Source organism: Podarcis tiliguerta (assembly GCF_965153285.1).
Source record: "Podarcis tiliguerta genome assembly, chromosome: 6".
NCBI lineage: Eukaryota > Metazoa > Chordata > Lepidosauria > Squamata > Lacertidae > Podarcis > Podarcis tiliguerta.
Window position 1 is genome coordinate 3,986,947 of NC_139539.1, and position 19,298 is coordinate 4,006,244.

The 19,298-nt window shown below is 48.7% G+C and overlaps 1 protein-coding gene across 8 annotated transcripts in view; it reads left to right on the forward strand.

The window, feature by feature from the left end:
* The window catches only part of LOC310680564 (sodium-dependent lysophosphatidylcholine symporter 1-like), a 42,788-nt gene that overhangs the window by 14,639 nt on the left and 8,851 nt on the right, over nucleotides 1-19,298 (forward strand). For 3 of the 8 annotated variants that reach the window (XM_083447386.1, XM_083447387.1, XM_083447393.1), the window contains exons 6-15: nucleotides 1,558-1,715; nucleotides 3,127-3,217; nucleotides 4,680-4,801; nucleotides 5,846-5,929; nucleotides 7,184-7,267; nucleotides 12,058-12,170; nucleotides 13,417-13,560; nucleotides 15,149-15,325; nucleotides 17,842-18,123; nucleotides 18,422-18,554. In XM_083447386.1, coding sequence (XP_083303512.1) covers nucleotides 1,558-1,715; nucleotides 3,127-3,217; nucleotides 4,680-4,801; nucleotides 5,846-5,929; nucleotides 7,184-7,267; nucleotides 12,058-12,170; nucleotides 13,417-13,560; nucleotides 15,149-15,325; nucleotides 17,842-17,887 — 1,019 coding nt within the window. In that variant the 3' untranslated portion in view covers nucleotides 17,888-18,123; nucleotides 18,422-18,554. Of the gene's footprint in view, nucleotides 1-1,557; nucleotides 1,716-3,126; nucleotides 3,218-4,679; nucleotides 4,802-5,845; nucleotides 5,930-7,183; nucleotides 8,580-10,672; nucleotides 11,076-11,680; nucleotides 11,794-11,989; nucleotides 12,171-13,416; nucleotides 13,561-15,148; nucleotides 15,326-17,841; nucleotides 18,124-18,421; nucleotides 18,555-19,298 lie in introns of all 8 variants that reach the window. The other 5 variants (XM_083447388.1, XM_083447389.1, XM_083447392.1 and 2 more) reach the window with 4 other exon arrangements.

The following is a 19,298-nucleotide window of genomic DNA, read 5'->3' on the forward strand; positions in this document are numbered from 1 at the left end:
TTAAAAGCACACATTCTACTTAGGTAAGAACACGCTGATGCCCAGACCGTCCTCAGGCTAGATTTAGAAGGTGATTGTGCTGGATCCGGCCCCCGGGCCTTAGTTTGCCTACCCCTGCTCAGTCTAGCCCAACCCTCTGCAATGTAGGGATCTTTTGCCCAGCGTGGGACTCGAACACCCAACCCTGAGATTAAGAGTCTCACGGTTTACCGACTGAGCTACTCCATCAGTTCATTTGTCTTGCCCTGGTGTCGTTGCCTGAGGCCTGGTGTGACAGTAACAAGGTGGAGATTACACTGATTAATTAACAGGGATTTTACAGAGAAGGAACTTTTCTGTGCAAGGGTATTTCATAGAATCATAGAAACTTAGAGTGGGAAGGGACCTGAGGGTCATCTAGTCCAGCCCCATGCAATGCAGGAATCTCAGCTAAAGCATCCATGGCAGATGGCCATCCAACCTCTGCTTAAAGACCTCCAAGGAAGGAAGTCTCCAAGGGAGACCATTCCACTGTCAAACAGCTCTTACCATCACAAAGTTCTTCCTGATGTTTTGTCGGAACCTCTTTTCTTGAAACTTGAAGCCATGGGTTCGAATCCTACTGTCCAGAGCAGAATAACAATAATAATTTATTATTTATACCCCACCCATCTGGCTGGGTTTCCCCAGCCACTATGGGCGGCTTCCAACAGAATATTAAAATACAATAGTCTATGTCATGGCCTGGGAATCGCATTCAGAGGCTGAACCTGAGGAATCCCAGCCTGCACAGGAGTCCCTGCCTCCAGGACCAGCTGAGCCAGGGCTGGGGCTTGAACCTGAAGGGCCCTCACCTGTGCCGGATCCTCAGGAGCAGACACCAGGTGATTCCACTCTGGCTCCGGAGGTGATGGAGGACACATCTGAATAAAATACAAGATTAAACACGGATAATGGATGGATAAAAACTGATAATTAAAACACTTAAGAACTGAAAACAAACAAAAACACGCAGTTAAAACAACTGTAAGAGCATAAGAACGAAAAGACTCGCAGTTAAAACAACTATAGGAGGCTGCAGAGTAGAAGCCTCTGAAATAGAGGACACTCACAACATTAGAAACTGATGTGCAAATATGGTTAACTTAAGACTTCATTCCCTCATAATAAATCTACAACACTTAAAATATAAATCTGGGGACTTTAAATGAAATCCGGGGACATTCCGGGGACGGATTTTGTCAGGGACAGATTGTAAATCCGGGGACTGTCCCCAGGAAACGGGGACGTCTGGTAACCATAGGCTAGGTTCCAGCCATGCAAAATCCAGAGTTGTAGAAACTTCTGCAAGCGCCACTCTGATTTCCATCCAGGCCCCTTCTGGCCAGGCAAATATCACTCAAGGAGGGTGTGAGATGGGGATGGTGAGGGGTCTGGCCTAGGGGAAGGGTGTGTGGTCTGGGGGGAGTCCTGAGGGCCAGACAGAAGAGCTTGGAGGCCGCCCCCCACCCTGGTTTAGAGCTGTGCTGAGAGTCCTTTCCGCTCATGCCTCTCCCACTTTTCCACGGCTTTCGGCAGGGATGGGAGTGGAGATGCTGAGCACCCTGGTGGGGTCGGGTATCCAGGGACAAATCGTCGGGAGTCACCACGCCAGCATGAGGAAGAGGTGCGACGTGACGAATGGCACCCTGGCAAAAAACTACACCTCTCTGCTCCCGGACGTGCTGGAGAATGCGGTAAGAGTTGGGCCGGCCCTTGGCGGCTGTAGGCAACCAGCCACAAGGGAGCTGAAATGGGACTGGGAGCCGCATGGAGCAAGTGAGAGCTGCAACAAAATGTTGCAGCATGCCCCAGCCTAACAGAGCTGCTCCTGTTCAGGGTTCTAGCAAGCGTAACCTTCCTTGAGGAGGCTCCATTCCCCCATGCTGCCATCCCTATTCAGATTAGCTCCATTAATAGTACTGTAGTGCAGTCATACCTCGGGTTACAGACGCTTCAGGTTGCGTTTTTTCGGGTTACAGACACACCAAAACCCAGAAGTACCAGAACGGGTTTCGGCAGTTGCGCATGCGCAGAAGTGCTAAATCGTGCTTTGTGCATGCGCAGGAGTGCCAAATTGCAACTTGCATGTCCACACGCGCAGTGCTTCGGGTTGCAAACGCTGTGGGTTGCAAACGTGCTTCCCACATGGATCACGTTCGCAACCCGAGTGTCCACTGTAGTAGTAATAGGTAAAGGGACCCCTAACCATTAGGTCCAGTCACGGCCGACTCTGGGGTTGCGGTGCTCATCTCGCTTTACTGGCCGAGGGAGCCGGCGTACAGCTTCTGGGTCATGTGGCCAGCATGACTAAGCCACTTCTGGCGAACCAGAGCAGCGCACGGAAACGCCATTTACCTTCCTGCCGGAGCAGTACCTATTTATCTGCTTGCACTTTGACGTGAGTTCAGTCTCCCTATCAGATGAACCCGCAGATTCTTGGATAACTATTAAGAAAAGCCTGCCTTCCGGGAATCATATTGCGAAGTGAAATGTGAATAAACCTTTTGTTACTTTGCTCAGAAAGACTCTTGTGTCTTTATTCTTTTAAGCGGGATCAAAAGGGGACACCAGGAATAAACTTAACGAAGAGATTCAAATGAACCTGCAACTATATTGAGGGGAATCTTCTCTGCTACATCACTTACTAGTGTGAGTGAAGGAAGGCTAATACTTATTCAATATACAGTGGCACCTCGGTTTATGAACTTAATCCGCTCCGGAAGTCCGTTCGTAAACCGAAACCGTTCTTATGCCAAGGTAAAGTTCGAAAACCAGGACACTACTTCCAGTTTTGCGTAGTTCGTTAACCAAATAGTTTGTGAACAGGGCTGTTCTTAAACCGAGGTACCACTGTATGCTTTCCTACAATCCTTAATATTTCCATACTACTCTAGGCGGCTCCCAACAAAATTAAAAGCACAATAGAATTTAAAACATTAAAAATTTCCCTAAATGAATGAACATGGCTAACTTAGGTCCAGTCCCTTCAGTGGGTTTACTCTGAGTGGAATATGCCTGCGTTGCACCAGAGAACAAGCCATCAGATTTTGACTGGTTGTGATTTTGCACTTGGCCAGTAAATGGTTTTCTCCGTTTCCCTTTCAGCGCACGGCGTATGTTGTCGCCTCCCTGGTTCTTGGCTCTCTTTATTTCCTTTCCTGTTTGGTCCTCTTCTTGGGAGTGAAAGAGCAGCCAGGTAAACGTATAACTATTTCATGTATTTGGCGCTCAATGTGACTTTTCTTGAAGGTTCAGCCCTGGGCCTGGTCACAAGATCCAGGGTACATCCAGACAGATGCTTATGGTGGGATGGCTGCGGCTTATGCATGCAAGATTCTTTGCAAAGTCCGAAACAAGACCCATCTTCCCTTCTGAAAAAGTTAAAACACACCCATACATTGCTGTTGCCAATGACCCATTTGCATCTTCTGAATTGCCTGCTTGCAATATTAAGATCCTGTCTGGAAACACCCTGCGAAGAAAGAAATGCATTGTTGTTTAGTTGTTGCTTTTGAATTCTGGTGCTGGAGGAGACTCTTGAGAGTCCCATGGACTGCAAGAAGATCAAACCTCTCCATTCTGAAGGAAATCAGCCCTGAGTGCTCCCTGGAAGGACAGATACTGAAGTTGAGGCTCTAGTACTTTGGCCACCTCATGAGAAGAGAAGACTCCCTGGAAAAGACCCTGATGTTGGGAAAGATGGAGGGCACAAGGAGAAGGGGACGACAGAGGACGAGATGGTTGGACAGTGTTCTCGAAGCTACCAGCATGAGTTTGACCAAACTGCGGGAGGCAGTGGAAGACAGGAGGGCCTGGCGTGCTCTGGTCCAGGGGGTCACGAAGAGTCGGACATGACTAAATGACTAAACAACAACATCATCAATATGTCCAAATTTTTGTCCTTCCAAATTATCCATTCTTTCCACTACATCACAAATCCTGCTAATGTTTTAACTTACTTACAATGGTCTTGTAAGTAAATTATAAACTTTTCCCATTCTTTTTTTTAAAAAGTTCTTGCCCTCTTGGTTTCTGAGCTTCCCAGTTAATTTTGCCATTTCGGCATAGTCCATAGGAACGGCTAAGGGAGCTGGGCATGTTTAGCCTGGAGAAGAGGAGGTTAAGGGGTGATATGATAGCCATGTTCAAATATATAAAAGGATGCCACATAGAGGAGGGAGAAAGCTTGTTTTCTGCTGCTCCAGAGAAGCGGACACGGAGCAATGGATCCAAACTACAAGAAAGAAGATTCCACCTAAACATTAGGAAGAACTTCCTGACAGTAAGAGCTGTTCGACAGAGGAATTTGCTGCCAAGGACTGTGGTGGAGTCTCCTCCTTTGGAGGTCTTTAAGCAGAGGCTTGACAACCATATGTCAGGAGTGCTCTGATGGTGTTTCCTGCTTGGCAGGGGGTTGGACTCGATGGCCCTTGTGGTCTCTTCCAACTCTATGATTCTATGATTCTATTCTATGATTCTATGATTCTATGATCAACTTGGTTTGCCAAAGGAAAGCTTAAAGGAAGTTAATGCTAGCCGGCTCCCCTTCTATTACACCATACGTTTGCCTTGGGCATTCTGGTGCAGAAAGGCAATTCAGAAATGGCAGAAATAAATCCATGTTACTGTTCCTTTCTTCCCTCTTTCTTTTTTGCTAGGACGATACACCCCTTTGGGGAAGACCAGACTCCCATTCTTTGCCAGTCTGCGGGCCGTCCTAAGCCACAGCTCCTACACCCGGCTCCTTGCAGGTTTCTTGCTGGCATCGCTGGCCTTCCAGGTAACAGCAGGCCCTACCATGGCTGGGTAACAGGGCTTTCCTGGGGCGGAAGCGGGACACAATTGCTCTGCGCTACACTGAATTTGCCGGATGGGCCATAGCTCAGCAGTAATAATAATAAATAATAAATTTTTATTTATACCCTGTCCTTTCCGGTTCAGAAAACTGGGCTCAGGGCGGCTAACAACAAATTTAAAACACGTAATTGATGCAACAAAAAACAGCATAAAATACAGTATAAAATGTGAATAACGATAAATTCAGAATTCAAAAATCAATTTAGGGGGAAATCCATCAAATAAACATTGGATGATCACCAGGGCTACCTGGCTAAATTATTCCTATTTGGGCCAGCGAGGAGACCAGGGGAGAATTAGCTGTGGGATCCCAGAGTGGGTAATCTTCATAAAAAGGGGAGGAGGAGGGAAGGAAGGGGAATAAAAGATCAGGCTAAGTTCAAATTGAAAGCCAGGCGGAATAGCTCTGTCTTACGGGCCCTGCGGAAGGAGGTTAAATACAACAGGGCCCTGGTGTCATGGGACAGAGCATTCCACCAGGTCGGAGCCACCACTGAGAAGGCCCTGGCCCTGGTGGAGGATAACTTTCTTAGGGCCCGGGACCTCTAAACTATGATTATTCATGGACCTTAAGGTCCTCTGCGGGGCAGACCAGGAGAGGCGGTCCCGTAGAGTACCTGCTTGGCTTACTGAAGGTTTGATCCCTGGCATCTCCAGTTAACGGGGTCCATAGCAAGGGATGCTCCTTGCTCCATCTGACCCTGTTCACTGATTGGCAGCATGTGCAAAACGCCCTTTCAACCCAGGTGTATCTTTACCTGCCCCAGGTAAGGGCAGGTGAGCGTGGCTTGGCCGAAAGAACCTGGCAAGGTGGTGTTTCCCCACCACTGATTTTCATTCTGAAAACAGCCTCCTTGACGGTCACTGAGGATAAAAATGGAAGCAATGGTTTAGCAGGGAGTGGCATGCCACACTCGCCCGTTCAGCGCCTGAATGCTCGCTGAGGCTATTCTGTTTCCATCCACAGCTTGCCCAGGGAATCTTTGCCTTCTTCTGCACTCATGCAGCTGGACTGCCTGGGAGCTTCCAGCATCTGGTGCTCATCATGTTGGTACGTATTGCCTGACCTTTTTTAATTGTTTTTATTTGATTTTTCAAATACAAATTTATAACAAAACCAAATACATTTCCATATACAGTGGTACCTTAATGGCTTCTGGAGAGCCAGTGTGGTGTAGTGGTTAAGAGCGGTAGTCTCGTAATCTGGGGAACCGGGTTCGTGTCTCCGCCCCTCCACATGCAGCTGCTGGGTGACCTTGGGCCAGTCACACTTCTCTGAAGTCTCTCAGCCCCACTCGCCTCACAGAGTGTTTGTTGTGGGGGAGGAAGGGAAAGGAGAATGTGAGCCGCTTTGAGACTCCTTAAAGGGAGTGAACGGCAGGATATCAAATCCAAACTCCTCCTCCTCCTCCTCCTCCTCCTCCTCCTCCTCTTCTTCTTCTTCTTCTTCTTCTTCTTCTTCTTCTTCTTCTTCTTCTTCTTCTGCTCTGTTTTTCCCACATTTTCTGCATTGACTTTGCATACTGCCCTTTGCGCCACGGTTGTCGAATGTTTCGGAAGTCGAATGGTCTTCCAGATCGGGTTACATTCCACAACAGAGGTACCACTATAGAGAGATTTCTCTGAATCTCGAGACCTCCCCCCATCCCCTCCGTCCTAATGTCAATGTTTTCAACTGCATATTATATCAAATCTATATTTTATATCTATCCATATTATCCACAGCGTTTGTTGCGTTACAAGTGAGATTAAAATCCTGCTAATGTTTTCGTCTGCTTACAGTGGTCTCTTAAATAAATTATAATTCCCCCCCCCCCCTCGCTTCTTTCTTGAAGTTTTTGTTTTCTTGGTTCCTGAGCTTTCCGGTCAGTTTCGCAATTTTAGCTTAATCCAACAGCTTAGTTGAACATAACATACAATAAGCATAACATACAACAATACAAACAACCAAATAAAAGACTTCCTTTATCCTGTATCTGCCCTCATTATTTACTTCTTATAAGCTGTTTCCTTTATGAATAATAATTAAGATTTTTCTAATTATAACTTAAATATCCACAAAGTCTCCTGCAGACATTAATCAAGACAAGTCCAGGTATGTATTTTAGGGCATTGATTTGTGAAGTATTCTCTGCATTTCCCCCCTGCTTTTTGAAACTCTTGTCTAGTGTGATCTCTAGCTGCCTCTGTTAATCTAGCCAGTTCAATATACTCTAACAGTTTGTCTTGCCATTCCTTTTTTGTCGTGCCAAAGAGTTCTGGGTCATGCCGGGTGATGAGTTTTCTCTCCCCTCTTTGCCTCCAGGTGGTCGCCTGCCTCTCCATCCCTGTCTGGCAGTGGTTCCTGGTAAGGTTTGGGAAGAAGTTGGCTGTCTTCATAGGCCTCTCGGTCAGTGTCCTTCACAAGACCTGTTCTTGATGACTTGTCTATGTTTTGCCTTTTTCAGCTGCAATTGCAGAGGGTGGCGACAAGGAAAAGGGGCCGTTTCAGCCACGGCTTCCTGCTCGTAGCATGCTCTCCCCAGGGAAGCCTGCCTGGCTCTGTCATTGACATCTTTAATAATAATAATAATAATAATAATAATAATAATAATAATTTATTATTTATACCCCACCCATCTGGCTGGGTTTCCCCAGCAACTCTGAGCAGCTTCCAACAAAGTATCAAAATACAGTAGTCTGTTAAACATTAAAAGCTTCCCTAAACAGGGCTGCCTTCAGATGTCTTCTAAAAGTCTGTTAGTTGTTCTTCTCTTTGACATCTGGTGGGAGGGCGTTCCATAGGGTGGGTGCCACCACCGAGAAGGCACTGGACAGATTACGTCAGGGGTCAGCAAACTTTTTCAGCAGGGGGCCGGTCCACTGTCCCTCAGACCATTTTTTTTAGGGGGGGGAGGGAAATGAACCAATTTTTATGCCCCACAAATAACCCAGAGATGCATTTTAAATAAAAGGGCACATTCTACTCATGTAAAGCACGCTGCTTCCCTGACCGTCTGTGGGCCAGACTGAGAAGGCGATTGGGCTGGATCCGGCCCCTGGGCCTTAGGTTGCCTACCCCTGGATTAAGTCAACTGTTCTGTTGTTTGTTGATAAGATGTTTCCTGCAGCTGAAGTTTTACCGTTGTTGCTGGGTCTGTTTCATAAGTTTCATAATAGTTTTCCTGCAGCTTATTATCTGTTTTTATGATATACTTTATGCTCTCTTTTAAAAAGTTGCTTAGAGACTCCCCCCCCTCCCCCGCTTTTCTATAAGTGACTAAATAGCTGAATCCCCCCCCCCCCCCCGTACTGTAACAAACCTGTGATGTGGGGCTTGGATGAGGCCCTTTTCTCCACCAGGCATTGTGCCAGGAGAAAGCAGGACTGGAGCATCTCTGAAATTTTTCTACCCTGCAGATTAAAAGTGCTAAGTACTTAAAAGTACTATGTCAGCGAAAAGCACCTGACACATCTATGATGTGCTTTGAGAGAGAGAGAGAGAGAGAGTGAGTCAGGGAGATTACGCATTTCCAAAAGAGAGATATTGGTCCAAGGCTGCACTGTGGACTGCAGAGGTAAGCCTTAAACACTGTATATCGCCTAATATAATGTTAAGAGCCAACTGGCTATAGGGACAGGTTGGAAAAATATATAGGCCAAATTCCAGAGGGGTAACAAATGAGACCTACAAGTAAAGCTGTAGATCAGGCTGTGGAATGGCTGAGACTAATAATAAAATAATAATAATAATAATAATAATAATAATAATAATAATAATAATAATAATTTATTTATTTATTTATTTATTTATACATACCTCGCCTATCTGGCTGGGTTTCCCCAGCCACTCTGGGCGGCTTTCAACAAAATATTAAAAAAACACATTAAAGCATCAGTCATTAAAAGCCTCCCTAAACAGGGCTGCCTTCAGATGTTTTCTAAAAGTCAGGCAGTTTTCTAAAAGTCAGGTAGTTGTTCATTTCCCTGACATCTGATGGGAGGGTGTTCCACAGGGCGGGCGCCACTACCGAGAAGGCCCTCTGCCTGGTTCCCTGTAACCTCACTTCTCGCAGTGAGGGAACTGCCAGAAGCCCCTCGGCGCTGGACCTCAGTGTCCGGACAGAACGATGGGGATGGAGACGCTCCTTCAGGAATACTGGACCGAGGCTGTTTAGGGCTTTCAAGGTCAGCACCAATACTTAGAATTGTGCTCGGAAACGTACTGGGAACCAATGCAGATCTCTCAGGACCGGTGTTATGCGGTCTCGGCGGCCGCTCCCAGTCACCAGTCTAGCTGCCTCGTTCTAGATTAGTTGTAGTTTCTGGGTCACCTTTAAAGTGATGCACCCCACGTAGAGTGCATTATTATTATTATTATTATTATTATTAGTAGTAGTAGTAGTAGTAGTAATAGTATACCTGAAGGAGCATCTCCACCCCCATCGTTCTGCCCAGACGCTGAGATCCAGCGCTGAGGGCCTTCTGGTGGTTCACTCATTGTGAGAAGTGAGGTTACAGGGAACCAGTGAGGTTACAGGGAACTAGACAGAGGGCCTTCTCGGTAGTGGCACCCGCCCTGTGGAACGCCCTCCCATCAGATGTGAAGGAAATAAGCATCTATCTTATATTTAAAAGACATCTGAAGGCAGCCCTGTTTCAGGAAGTTTTTATTATTTAATGCTGTATTGTTTTTAACACTCGATTGGGAGCCGCCCAGAGTGGCTGGGGAAACTCAGCCAGATGGGTTGGGTATAAATAAATTATTATTATTATTATTATTATTATTATTATTATTATTATTATTATTATTATTTTGAGCCCTATTGCTCAGTACCCTATGCAAGTGAACCACCTGTTTCATTCTAAATCTGGCACTGGGCAGGTAGTTTTGCAACAGGCCCACAGCGAACAGTGGCTGTGAAGAAGTCTTTCCATTGCCCCCTGGCTGGCCTAAATATGAAGCCTTGCAAAGACACATTGGCGCAGGAGCAGGATTTGCAGAACAGGGAGGAGTGGCCAGAGGAGTCTGTGTGCCGGGATTTTGAGACTGCCACTCCCTGTGGCCAGATGGAGGAGCAGCCGGCCAAATTGCCTGTTCCATTCCTGCGACAGAACGGAAGGTTTCTGGCCAAGCCGTTGAGAGGGTAGAAATCTGTCTGACCTCCTGGCTGGAATGGGAAAAGGATACCGGAGGTTGCAAGGCTTTGGGAGCTGAACTTATTGCAGCAGGGAAGGGGAAGAGCGCTGGAGGGCCGCAAAAACGCTGTCTAAGACAGCCTTCCTCAACCTGTGGCCATCCAGATGTTTTGGACTACATCTCCCATCTGCCCCAGCCAGTGCATGCTGGGAGATGTAGTCCAAAACGCCTGGAAGGCCACAGGTTGAGGAAAGCTGGCCTTATGGTGCAGCAATAAAGCTGCTAGCACATTTGCAAAGCTAAGCAGAGTCAGATATGGTTTCAAATTGGATGGGAGACTGTGTTTTGAGATTCCTGCATTGCAGAGGGTTAGACTAGATGACCCGTGGGATTCCTTCCAACTCTATAAGAAGTGCAATGCAGGATCAGGCACGTCTAGCACAGCATCTTCTCACAGTGGCAAACCAGATGCCTGTCATGGGCTGGTTGGACGCAGAGGATTGGAGGGAGGAACCAGGTGGAGAACCACCAAGGGAAGAAGGCTCAGAGCCCAGGGACTGGCAGTGGGATGACCATGAGTGGTCAGAGGAGTAGACTGGGAAGAGGATGTGTCAGAAGCTGAAGAAGTAACAGGGCTCAGTGAGCTGGGGGAGTCAGTGGCAGAGAGAAGAATAGAAGCCGAAGCAGGAGAGGAGGGAGGTCAAGAGGCAGGAATGAGTCTGGCTGATGAAGAGTCAAGGGTGTCTCTCCCTCCTGCTGCGACAAACTCTTCTCCCCGCTTGTCTCCCAGAACCAGAAGAGGCATGAAAAGGGCGGAGGAGAGGTTGTCTGCATGCAGGCACGGTCTCCGATTGCTTGGGGAAAGCCCTGGAGAGGAGGGGACTTAGATGGAAGTGAGGGCCTTCCGTCTTGGCAACTGATGGAGGAAGACCAGCAGGAACAAGCTGCTGTGTTCATTAGGTCTGACATCCCACCAAGTCTTTGGAGGTTGAATTTTTGCTAGTAAAGAGTTCACCCCATCTTTGGACTGTGTGATTACGGACAGGCATGCTTCTGTGACAAGACCCCCATAGGAATTGTGCTGGTCCCGGGGGGGGGGGTTACCGTGAGGTGTGGTCAGAGTCCGGTCCTGGGCCGAGGGTCTGGAGACTGTCCACCAAGGGCAAAGCGGGGTCCAAAGCAAGAAGCCGGGCGTGGTCGGGAACTCTGGAAAAACAGGTCTGGGTGCTGGCAGAAACAGGTTTCCAACGTCGTTGCTCCCACAACCTGGGACCGGGCTGACTGGCCTTTATCTCCTCTGAGGCCAGGGGCGGTCCCGGCCCACAGGTGACCCGCCTCTCCTGGCCTTAAGGTGAGCACTCCTCCTGAGAGAACCCAGTTCCCTCCGCCTCTCTGCCCTGAGCCTCTGCAGCTCAGGAGAGGCTGGAGGGTTATTGGACCCAGAGGCAGCCTCACCTTCTCCTGACAGGGCTGGGAGAGCAGCACCTGCAGGCAATGGGTTCTCAATCTCCTCCGGAGCCAGAGTGGATACATCTGGTGTCTGCTCCTGAGGATCCAGCACAGGTGCAGGCCCTTCAGATTCAAGGCCCTGCCCCGGCTCAGCCAGCCCTGGAGGCAGGGACTCCTGTGCAGGCTGGGACTCCTCAGGTTCAGATTCTGAATCAGATTCCCAGGCCATCACAGGAATCCCGCAAGCCTGAGTGTGAGAGCAGCTCTCCCTAGTGATTTCCCACAACTGGCATCCAGGTGTATCCCATCTCTGACAGCGTAGGTAGATTAGGTAGCTATCCTGGCTAGTAGTTAGAATCATAGAATCATAGAGTTGGAAGAGACCACAAGGGCCATTGAGTCCAACCCCCTGCCAAGCAGGAAACACCATCAGAGCACTCCTGACATATGGTTGTCAAGCCTCTGCTTAAAGACCTCCAAAGAAGGAGACTCCACCACACTCCTTGGCAGCAAATTCCACTGTCGGACAGCTCTTACTGTCAGTTGTTGCTGAGGTGGCTCTTTTTCCTCTTTCTTTCCTGTCCTCCTCCTGCTCACCTTGTCTGCTGCAGCTGATCATCCCGTCTCTCATTGTTATCACGGTCGTGACCCACAACTTCCTGGTCTACGTCTTCATGGTCGCCCTGGCAGGAAGCAGCCTCGCCGTCCTCTACTTGTTGCCATGGTGAGCAGAAGGGAAGTCCCGAACAATAGCGGGCTCGTCTGGGGAGGGTGTACCACATCCGGACGGAAGCTTCCTGAAATCCCGTGCTATGCTTTCCAGCATTTCGGCACTCCGGGAACTCTCAGAGGCACTTGGTTCATAAAATGCAGCGCATGGGTGTGAGAAAAACAAGCATGAGAGAGATCTATAACGGAGTCTGCCGCTGCGTTGGCTTCAGCATGTTTTTCCGTTTGGAGTTTTCTGTTGTAATTCCTGCTTGCCCCTTGACACGGCCAGCCCAAGAGATTTTGCCGCTTGAGGCAAAACAAAATGAGGTGGCTGCAGGTGGCCCAGGGAATTCCCAATATTCTGAAGGCAGTAGGAGAGAAAATGGGAGGCTGGAGGTGGCAGCAGGCAGCTGGCACAGAAGGTGGCAAGCGGCACACTCCTCGTGAACCAGATTTGCCTTCCCTCCCAGTTTCCCCTGGCCTTCTGCCTGAGGCGACTGCCTCACTGAGGCTAATGGATGAGCCGGCCTTGCCCCTCAATCTCATCTGTCTTTCGATATGATAATACGATACGATAATCTTTATTGTCATTATCCCATGCAAAACAACGAAATTGAAAAAATCTACAACGGACATTGAAAAACCAACAAGCCTGATATCCCAGCCTGGTTAACTCCCTAAAAATACCCCATAATTAAATACTATCTACTCCCACAGAGACTGCGTTAAAACCAAAATCGCATTTGGATAGAAACTGCTTCTCAGGCAGCTAGTCCTAGTCTTTATAACCCTGTATCTTCTTCCAGAAGGCAGAAGCTGAAAGAGATCATTTCCGGGGTGCGCACTATCCTGCGCTATCTCTGCAGCGTTCTTATAGCACCTGGAAGCATAGATTTGATCCAGCAGCTCTTGCGAGGTCCGTGGCAAATGTAGTTTAGCAAAGTCCCCGAGTGCCTGGGAAGTTTGAGTTCCTGGGCTTTATCCCTTTTGCACCGACAGTTGCTATTTTGCTGGTGGGCTTTCTGAGATAAGGAAAAGGATGGAGGGAACCGCACTTGCTTGACACAGATTCCTTGCGAAGGAATCAGAACGAATGCTCAACAGGCAACCTCCCTGCAGACATTGAGATTTATGCTTAACAGGCAAGTTGTCTTGAAGCAACCTTAGATATGCTCATTCACAGGTGAATTGTTGCTGGATGCTGTGGTGACTGTCTTACAGGTGCAAACCACTTGACTTGATCTCCTCCTGTTCCCCAGGTCCATGCTTCCAGACGCAGTGGACGATTTCAAGCTACAGAACCCCACCTGCCTCAACCTGGAAGCTTTCTTCTACTCATTCTACGTTTTCTTCAACAAGCTCGCTGCCGGCCTCTCCCTTGGGATTTCCACCATGAGTTTGCAGTAAGCCTCCTTGTTCCAGCCTTGTTGTTCCTAAGCCACAAACGCTGTCCCAAAATCCCTTTCGCTTCCTGGGAAGGGAAAATAATAATAATAATAATAATAATAATAATAATAATAATAATAATAATAAAATTTATTTATATCCCGCCCACCCCAGCCGAAGCCGGGCTCAGGGCGGCTAACAACAATAAAACAGTACAAAAGTACAGCACAAACAACACTCTAAAATCATTCATTATGAAATTAATTTGTATCAAGCCACTGGCAACCATTGGGCCAGAGCTCCGCAAAGATTGCCAAGGGAGGGGGTCAGGCTGTGCCCTAGAGCAGGGGTCAGCAAACTTTTTCAGCAGGGGGCCGGTCCACTGTCCCTCAGACCTTGTGGGGGGCCGGACTATATTTTTTGGGGGAAGGGGGGAATGAACGAATTCCTATGCCTCTGTGAGTTAAACGGTCACGGTTTGAATCTCCCGACGGGGTGAGCTCCTGTTGCTCAGTCCCAGCTCCTGCCAACCTAGCAGTTTGAAAGCAAGTCGTGCAAGTAGATAAATAGGTACCACGCCGGTGGGAAGGTAAACGGCATTTCCGTGCGCTGCTCTGGTTTCGCCAGAAGTGGCTTAGTCATGCTGGCCACATGACCCGGAAGCTGTACGCCGGCTTCCTCGGCCAGTAAAGCGAGATGAGTGCCGCAACCCCAGAGTCGTTCGCAACTCGACTTAATTGTCAGGGGTCCCTTTACCTTTTACAAATAGCCCAGAGATGCATTTTAAATAAATGCACACATTCTGTTCATAAAAAAAACACCAGCCATGCCCCACAAATAACCCAGAGATGCATTTTAAATAAAAGCACACATTCTACTCATGTAAAAACACGCTGATTCCCCAACCATCCGTGGCTGGATTGGGCCAGATCCGACCCCCAGGCCTTAGTTTGCCTACCCATGACCTAGAGGCAGGGCTGGCTTAAGAGCCCTCATGGTGCAGTGGTTAGAGTGCTGGACTAGGACGTGGGGGTAAGGTAAAGGTAAAGGTACCCCTGCCCGTACGGGCCAGTCTTGACAGACTCTAGGGTTGTGCGTTCATCTCACTCTAGAGGCCGGGGGCCAGCGCTGTCTGAAGACACTTCCGGGTCACGTGGCCAGCGTGACAAAGCCACATCTGGCGAGCCAGCACAGCTCACGGAAACGCTGTTTACCTTCCCATTAGTAAGCGGTCCCTATTTATCTACTTGCACCCAGGGGTGCTTTCGAACTGCTAGGTTGGCAGGCGCTGGGACTGAACAACGGGAACGCACCCCGCCGCGGGGATTCGAACCGCCGACCTTTCGATCGGCAAGCCCTAGGTGCTGAGGCTTTAACCCACAGCGCCACCCGCGTCCCTAGGACGTGGGGGACCAGGGTTCAAATCCCCCACTCAGCCATGGAGCTCTCACTGGGTGACCTTGGGCCAGTCACCAGTTTAACCTTCCTCACAGTGTTGTTGTTGTGAGGATAATTGAGGAGGAGGGGAACCACGCTCCTTGGAGGAAAAAGTGGCATATAAATAAATAAATAATCTGATTTTTTTTAAAAAGCCATCATTTTCAGTTTTGCAGGTTACAGAGCCACGGACTGCAGACATAACCCCCAGGTTATCGTGACGCTGCAGATTCTCATGGCGCCTGTTCCCATTGCCCTGCTGCTCTCCTCCATGGCTGTCTTCTGCTCCTACCCCATTGACGAGAACCGGAGGAAGCAGATCAGAGTGGAAATGGAGGCGACTGGGTAAGGATGGGGTTCCCCCATGTGGAGCAGAAGAGTTGGAGAACCTTAAAGTGGTGGAGGGTCGCCCCAAAATAAAGGCACAGGCTTCCCTATCCTAAAGGCTTGGGTTGGGCATTTAAACCACATATACCTGCAAACATGTGGGGACACGGGTGGCGCTGTGGGTTAAAGCCTCAGTGCCTAGGGCTTGCCGATCGAAAGGTCGGCGGTTCAAATCCCCGCAGCGGGGTGCGCTCCCGCTGTTCGGTCCCAGCACCTGCCAACCTAGCAGTTCGAAAGCACCCCTGGGTGCAAGTAGATAAATAGGGACCGCTTACCAGCGGGAAGGTAAACGGCGTTTCCGTGTGCGGCTCTGGCTCGCCAGAGCAGCGATGTCACGCTGGCCACGTGACCCGGAAGTGTCTTCGGACAGCGCTGGCCCTCGGCCTCTTTGAGTGAGATGGGCGCACAACCCTAGAGTCTGTCAAGACTGGCCCGTACGGGCAGGGGTACCTTTACCTTTACCTTACCTGCAAACATCTTCCAAGATAATAATGCCCACTTACACCACAAAGAGCTCATAACCTACCTACTTTCAGCAGCCAGAAGCATCATAGCCAGTCACTGGAGAGACCTGTCAGGAATAAGCATGGACCAATGGTACTAGATAGTATGGGAAACAGCCCTACTAGAAAAACTAACACACAAACTGAAACTGACAAATAGAAGATGCCTTCATCCCGGTATGGCTCCCCTTTATCACATATACAGCCCAACAAGACAATGGCAAAAACCCGCAGACAGCATACAAATCAATCTGGCTAACCTGATTCAAAAATACACACTCACACCCACCGCTCACACACAAAAACAATTCTCACTGCAGCCAAACAAAGACAACCAACCACACCCTAGGCCCCCCACAACCTCTCTCACCACCATGGAAATACAACAAGTGAATAGGGAACCAGACAGAGGGCCTTCTCGGTGGTGGCACCCGCCCTGTGGAACACCCTCCCACCAGATGTCAAAGAGAACAACAACTACCAGACTTTTAGAAGACATCTGAAGGCAGCCCTGTTTAGGGAAGCTTTTAATGTTTAATAGGTTATTGTGTTTTAGTGTTTTGTTGGAAGATGCCCAGAGTGGCTGGGGAAACCCAGCCAGATGGGCGGGGTATAAATAATAAATTATTATTATTATCATTATTATTAGAGAATCCGTACAAGTAACGCTGACACTAAATAGAATAATAGAAGCATAACCACTCCACCCCGCTCGCCATTCCCTCCTCCCCCTCTTCTTCTCCTCCCCCTCTTCTTCTTCTTCTTCTTCTTCTTCTTCTTCCTAATTGTTTAAACCAATTTATAAAACAAGAACTTATACACTAACCACTAGTAATGAAACATGCAGATATTTTTTCCACATTTATTATGCTATTGTTGTGATATACAGATGACATGAGAAAACTTGGTATACTTATTTGTATAACATTATTCTTGTTTATAAAACACAATAATAATAATAAGAAGAAGATGCCACAGGCACTGGGAGTATGGAATTTTTTCTCCCCACAAGTTACCCGCTAGCCATGGGGGCAGTAACTTCAAAGGTTTGGATATATGCAATTTCAGTGTATATGCAGAACCTTTGGAACCGAACCCACATCTAAGAAAAGATAGTACTGGGCGGCTTCCAACAAAATATTAAAATACCGTAGTCCGTCAAACATTAAAAGCTTCCCTAAACACGGCTGCCTTCAGATGTCTTCTAAAAGTCTGGTAGTTGTTGTTCTCTTTGACATCTGGTGGGTGGGAGTCATAGCTGTCAACTTTTCCCTTTTATTGCGAGGAATCCTATTTGGAATAAGGGAATTTCCCTTTAAAAGAGGGAAAAGTTGACAGCTATGGAGGGTGTTCCACAGGGCAGGTGCCACTACCGAGAAGGCCCTCTGCCTGGTTCCCTGTAACTTGGCTTCTTGCAGTGAGGGAACCACCAGAAGGCCCTCGGAGCTGGACCTCAGTGTCCGGGCAGAACAATGGGGGTGGAGACACTCCTTCGGGTATACTGGATATGCTTTCATTGGGGCTGAAGGAGGCAAAATAAAATGCACAGAGTGGGAAGAGATGCCAATCTCCTTCCATTGACCTTATCCAGCCAAAATCACCTATCCACCCACCCCCAAAAGTCTTAACCCAGGGCTGGGAGTCTCCTGGCCATAGCCCTGATGAGGCCTATCCTGGATCCCAAAGCTGCTACCCCCAGAGGTGATGTGGGGTGAGTGGCAGCTGGAGAGACGGCTGTTTATGCACAATTTGCAGTGCGTTCCCAATGGTGCCTGCACATTTCCTGGGGCTGATGGGAATTGTAGTCCAACAACTTCCGGGGGCACCAGGTCTGCAAAGGCTGCTCTATGAGTTTGTTTGCCCCCTTTCGGAGAGCTCTGTGTGCCTCTTGCATAATTTCCCGCTCTGCACCAACCTTTAGACGCTGAGCCTCTCCTCCAATTTCACATTCATCTTTGCTGTTTTTCTAAGCAGGCATCAGGGTCAAACAGAACGCCCAGAATCAGAGGCAAGTTAGTCTCTGGAGGGAATTCATGACTACTTGCAGGACAGTTGCTGATGCTTCTTGCCTCCGGTTGCAACACTACAAAGGACAGGTCTCTGGCGTCTTCCTTTTTTTCATCCGGGAGCAGCAGTGAAGACATCTCAAACGCTTCCGCAAGATGCCAAAGAAATTAACTCCACGGAGCTCAACGTTTTTACAACCATCTCTTGCCCAGGGACAAATCCCTGAGGATGGAACAAGCAGAGACTGTTAAGTTGTGGGTTGACATAGCAGACGACACAGCGATTTCTCCAAAGCAGCTTTTTATTTTGTAAGCTGGAACAGAACTAACCTGAGGAGCTCAGTCAGCCTGCTTATATAGAGCTACAGAACAATTGTAACTGTTGCAATGTTCTAAAACTATCCAATCACTGAACGTCACTTTTCGATCCTTCATTTGCATACAAAACCATCCAATCACTGAACGTCACTTTTCGATCCTTCATTTGCATAACTACCTACAGTATCCCCCTGCTGGCCCAGGGTGGGAACTTCAGTACATAACAGAGACTTTGCTTTAAAAACTGGAATGAACTTCTTTCTCAGGGGAGCAGGAACAAGCTGGTGGTTCTACAAGCGCAGGGACTTTTAATGTACATTTATGTAACAAATATCTCTTGCCTTGGAAAGAGAATGGATTGTGCTATTGTCAGAGCTGGCTCCGGGTCCCAGCTCACCAAGGACCCACGCTAGCCGGTAGTACAGTATCAAAGTCTTTATTGAAGAATAGTCTCCATTTCCAAGTCTCAGCGTCCCAGCTCTACGTCTGGACTTTAGACCGGCGAAGCTCTGTCTGAGTCTCCGCCCCCTGTGCACCAGTTTAAGACTCTAATCTTACTCCACCTCTTCCTTCTCTCTCTCTTCCTCTGGGTCTTACTACCCCCCGGGGTCTCTTCCCTCCTGGACTCTTCTGACGCAGACGTTGACCCCTCTGACTCCTCCCCCTCTCTTCGGCGGGCTTTAGGACCTGGCTCCCTACCCGGGCTGCCCACCTTGCCGCCCTCCTGTACATTTGAACTTGGCGCGCGCGCGCGTTTAACTTTCCTGATGACCGTTTCCTCGCTCCCTGACGAGGGTGTGGCCACTCCTGCCTCACGTTCTCCCTCTGCCTGCGCGCTCCCTGATCCCGATGCCTTGGACTCCTCCCCCCTACTGCCCTCTGGGGGGGACGCTGGTCCGGATTTCCAGCTGCTACTCTCTGAGTCCCCTCTGGCCCCTTCTTCCCGAGGTGTCCCCCTGGGCACTCCCCTTGCCCTGACTATGGGGGCCCCTTTCTGTGAATCCTCCGAGTCACTGGAGAGACTCAGAGACCTCGGACTACTGTCGTAGCTGACATTTCCTTCGGACTCCTCCCCCTCGCTCTCCGTTTCCTCCCTCTCCTGTG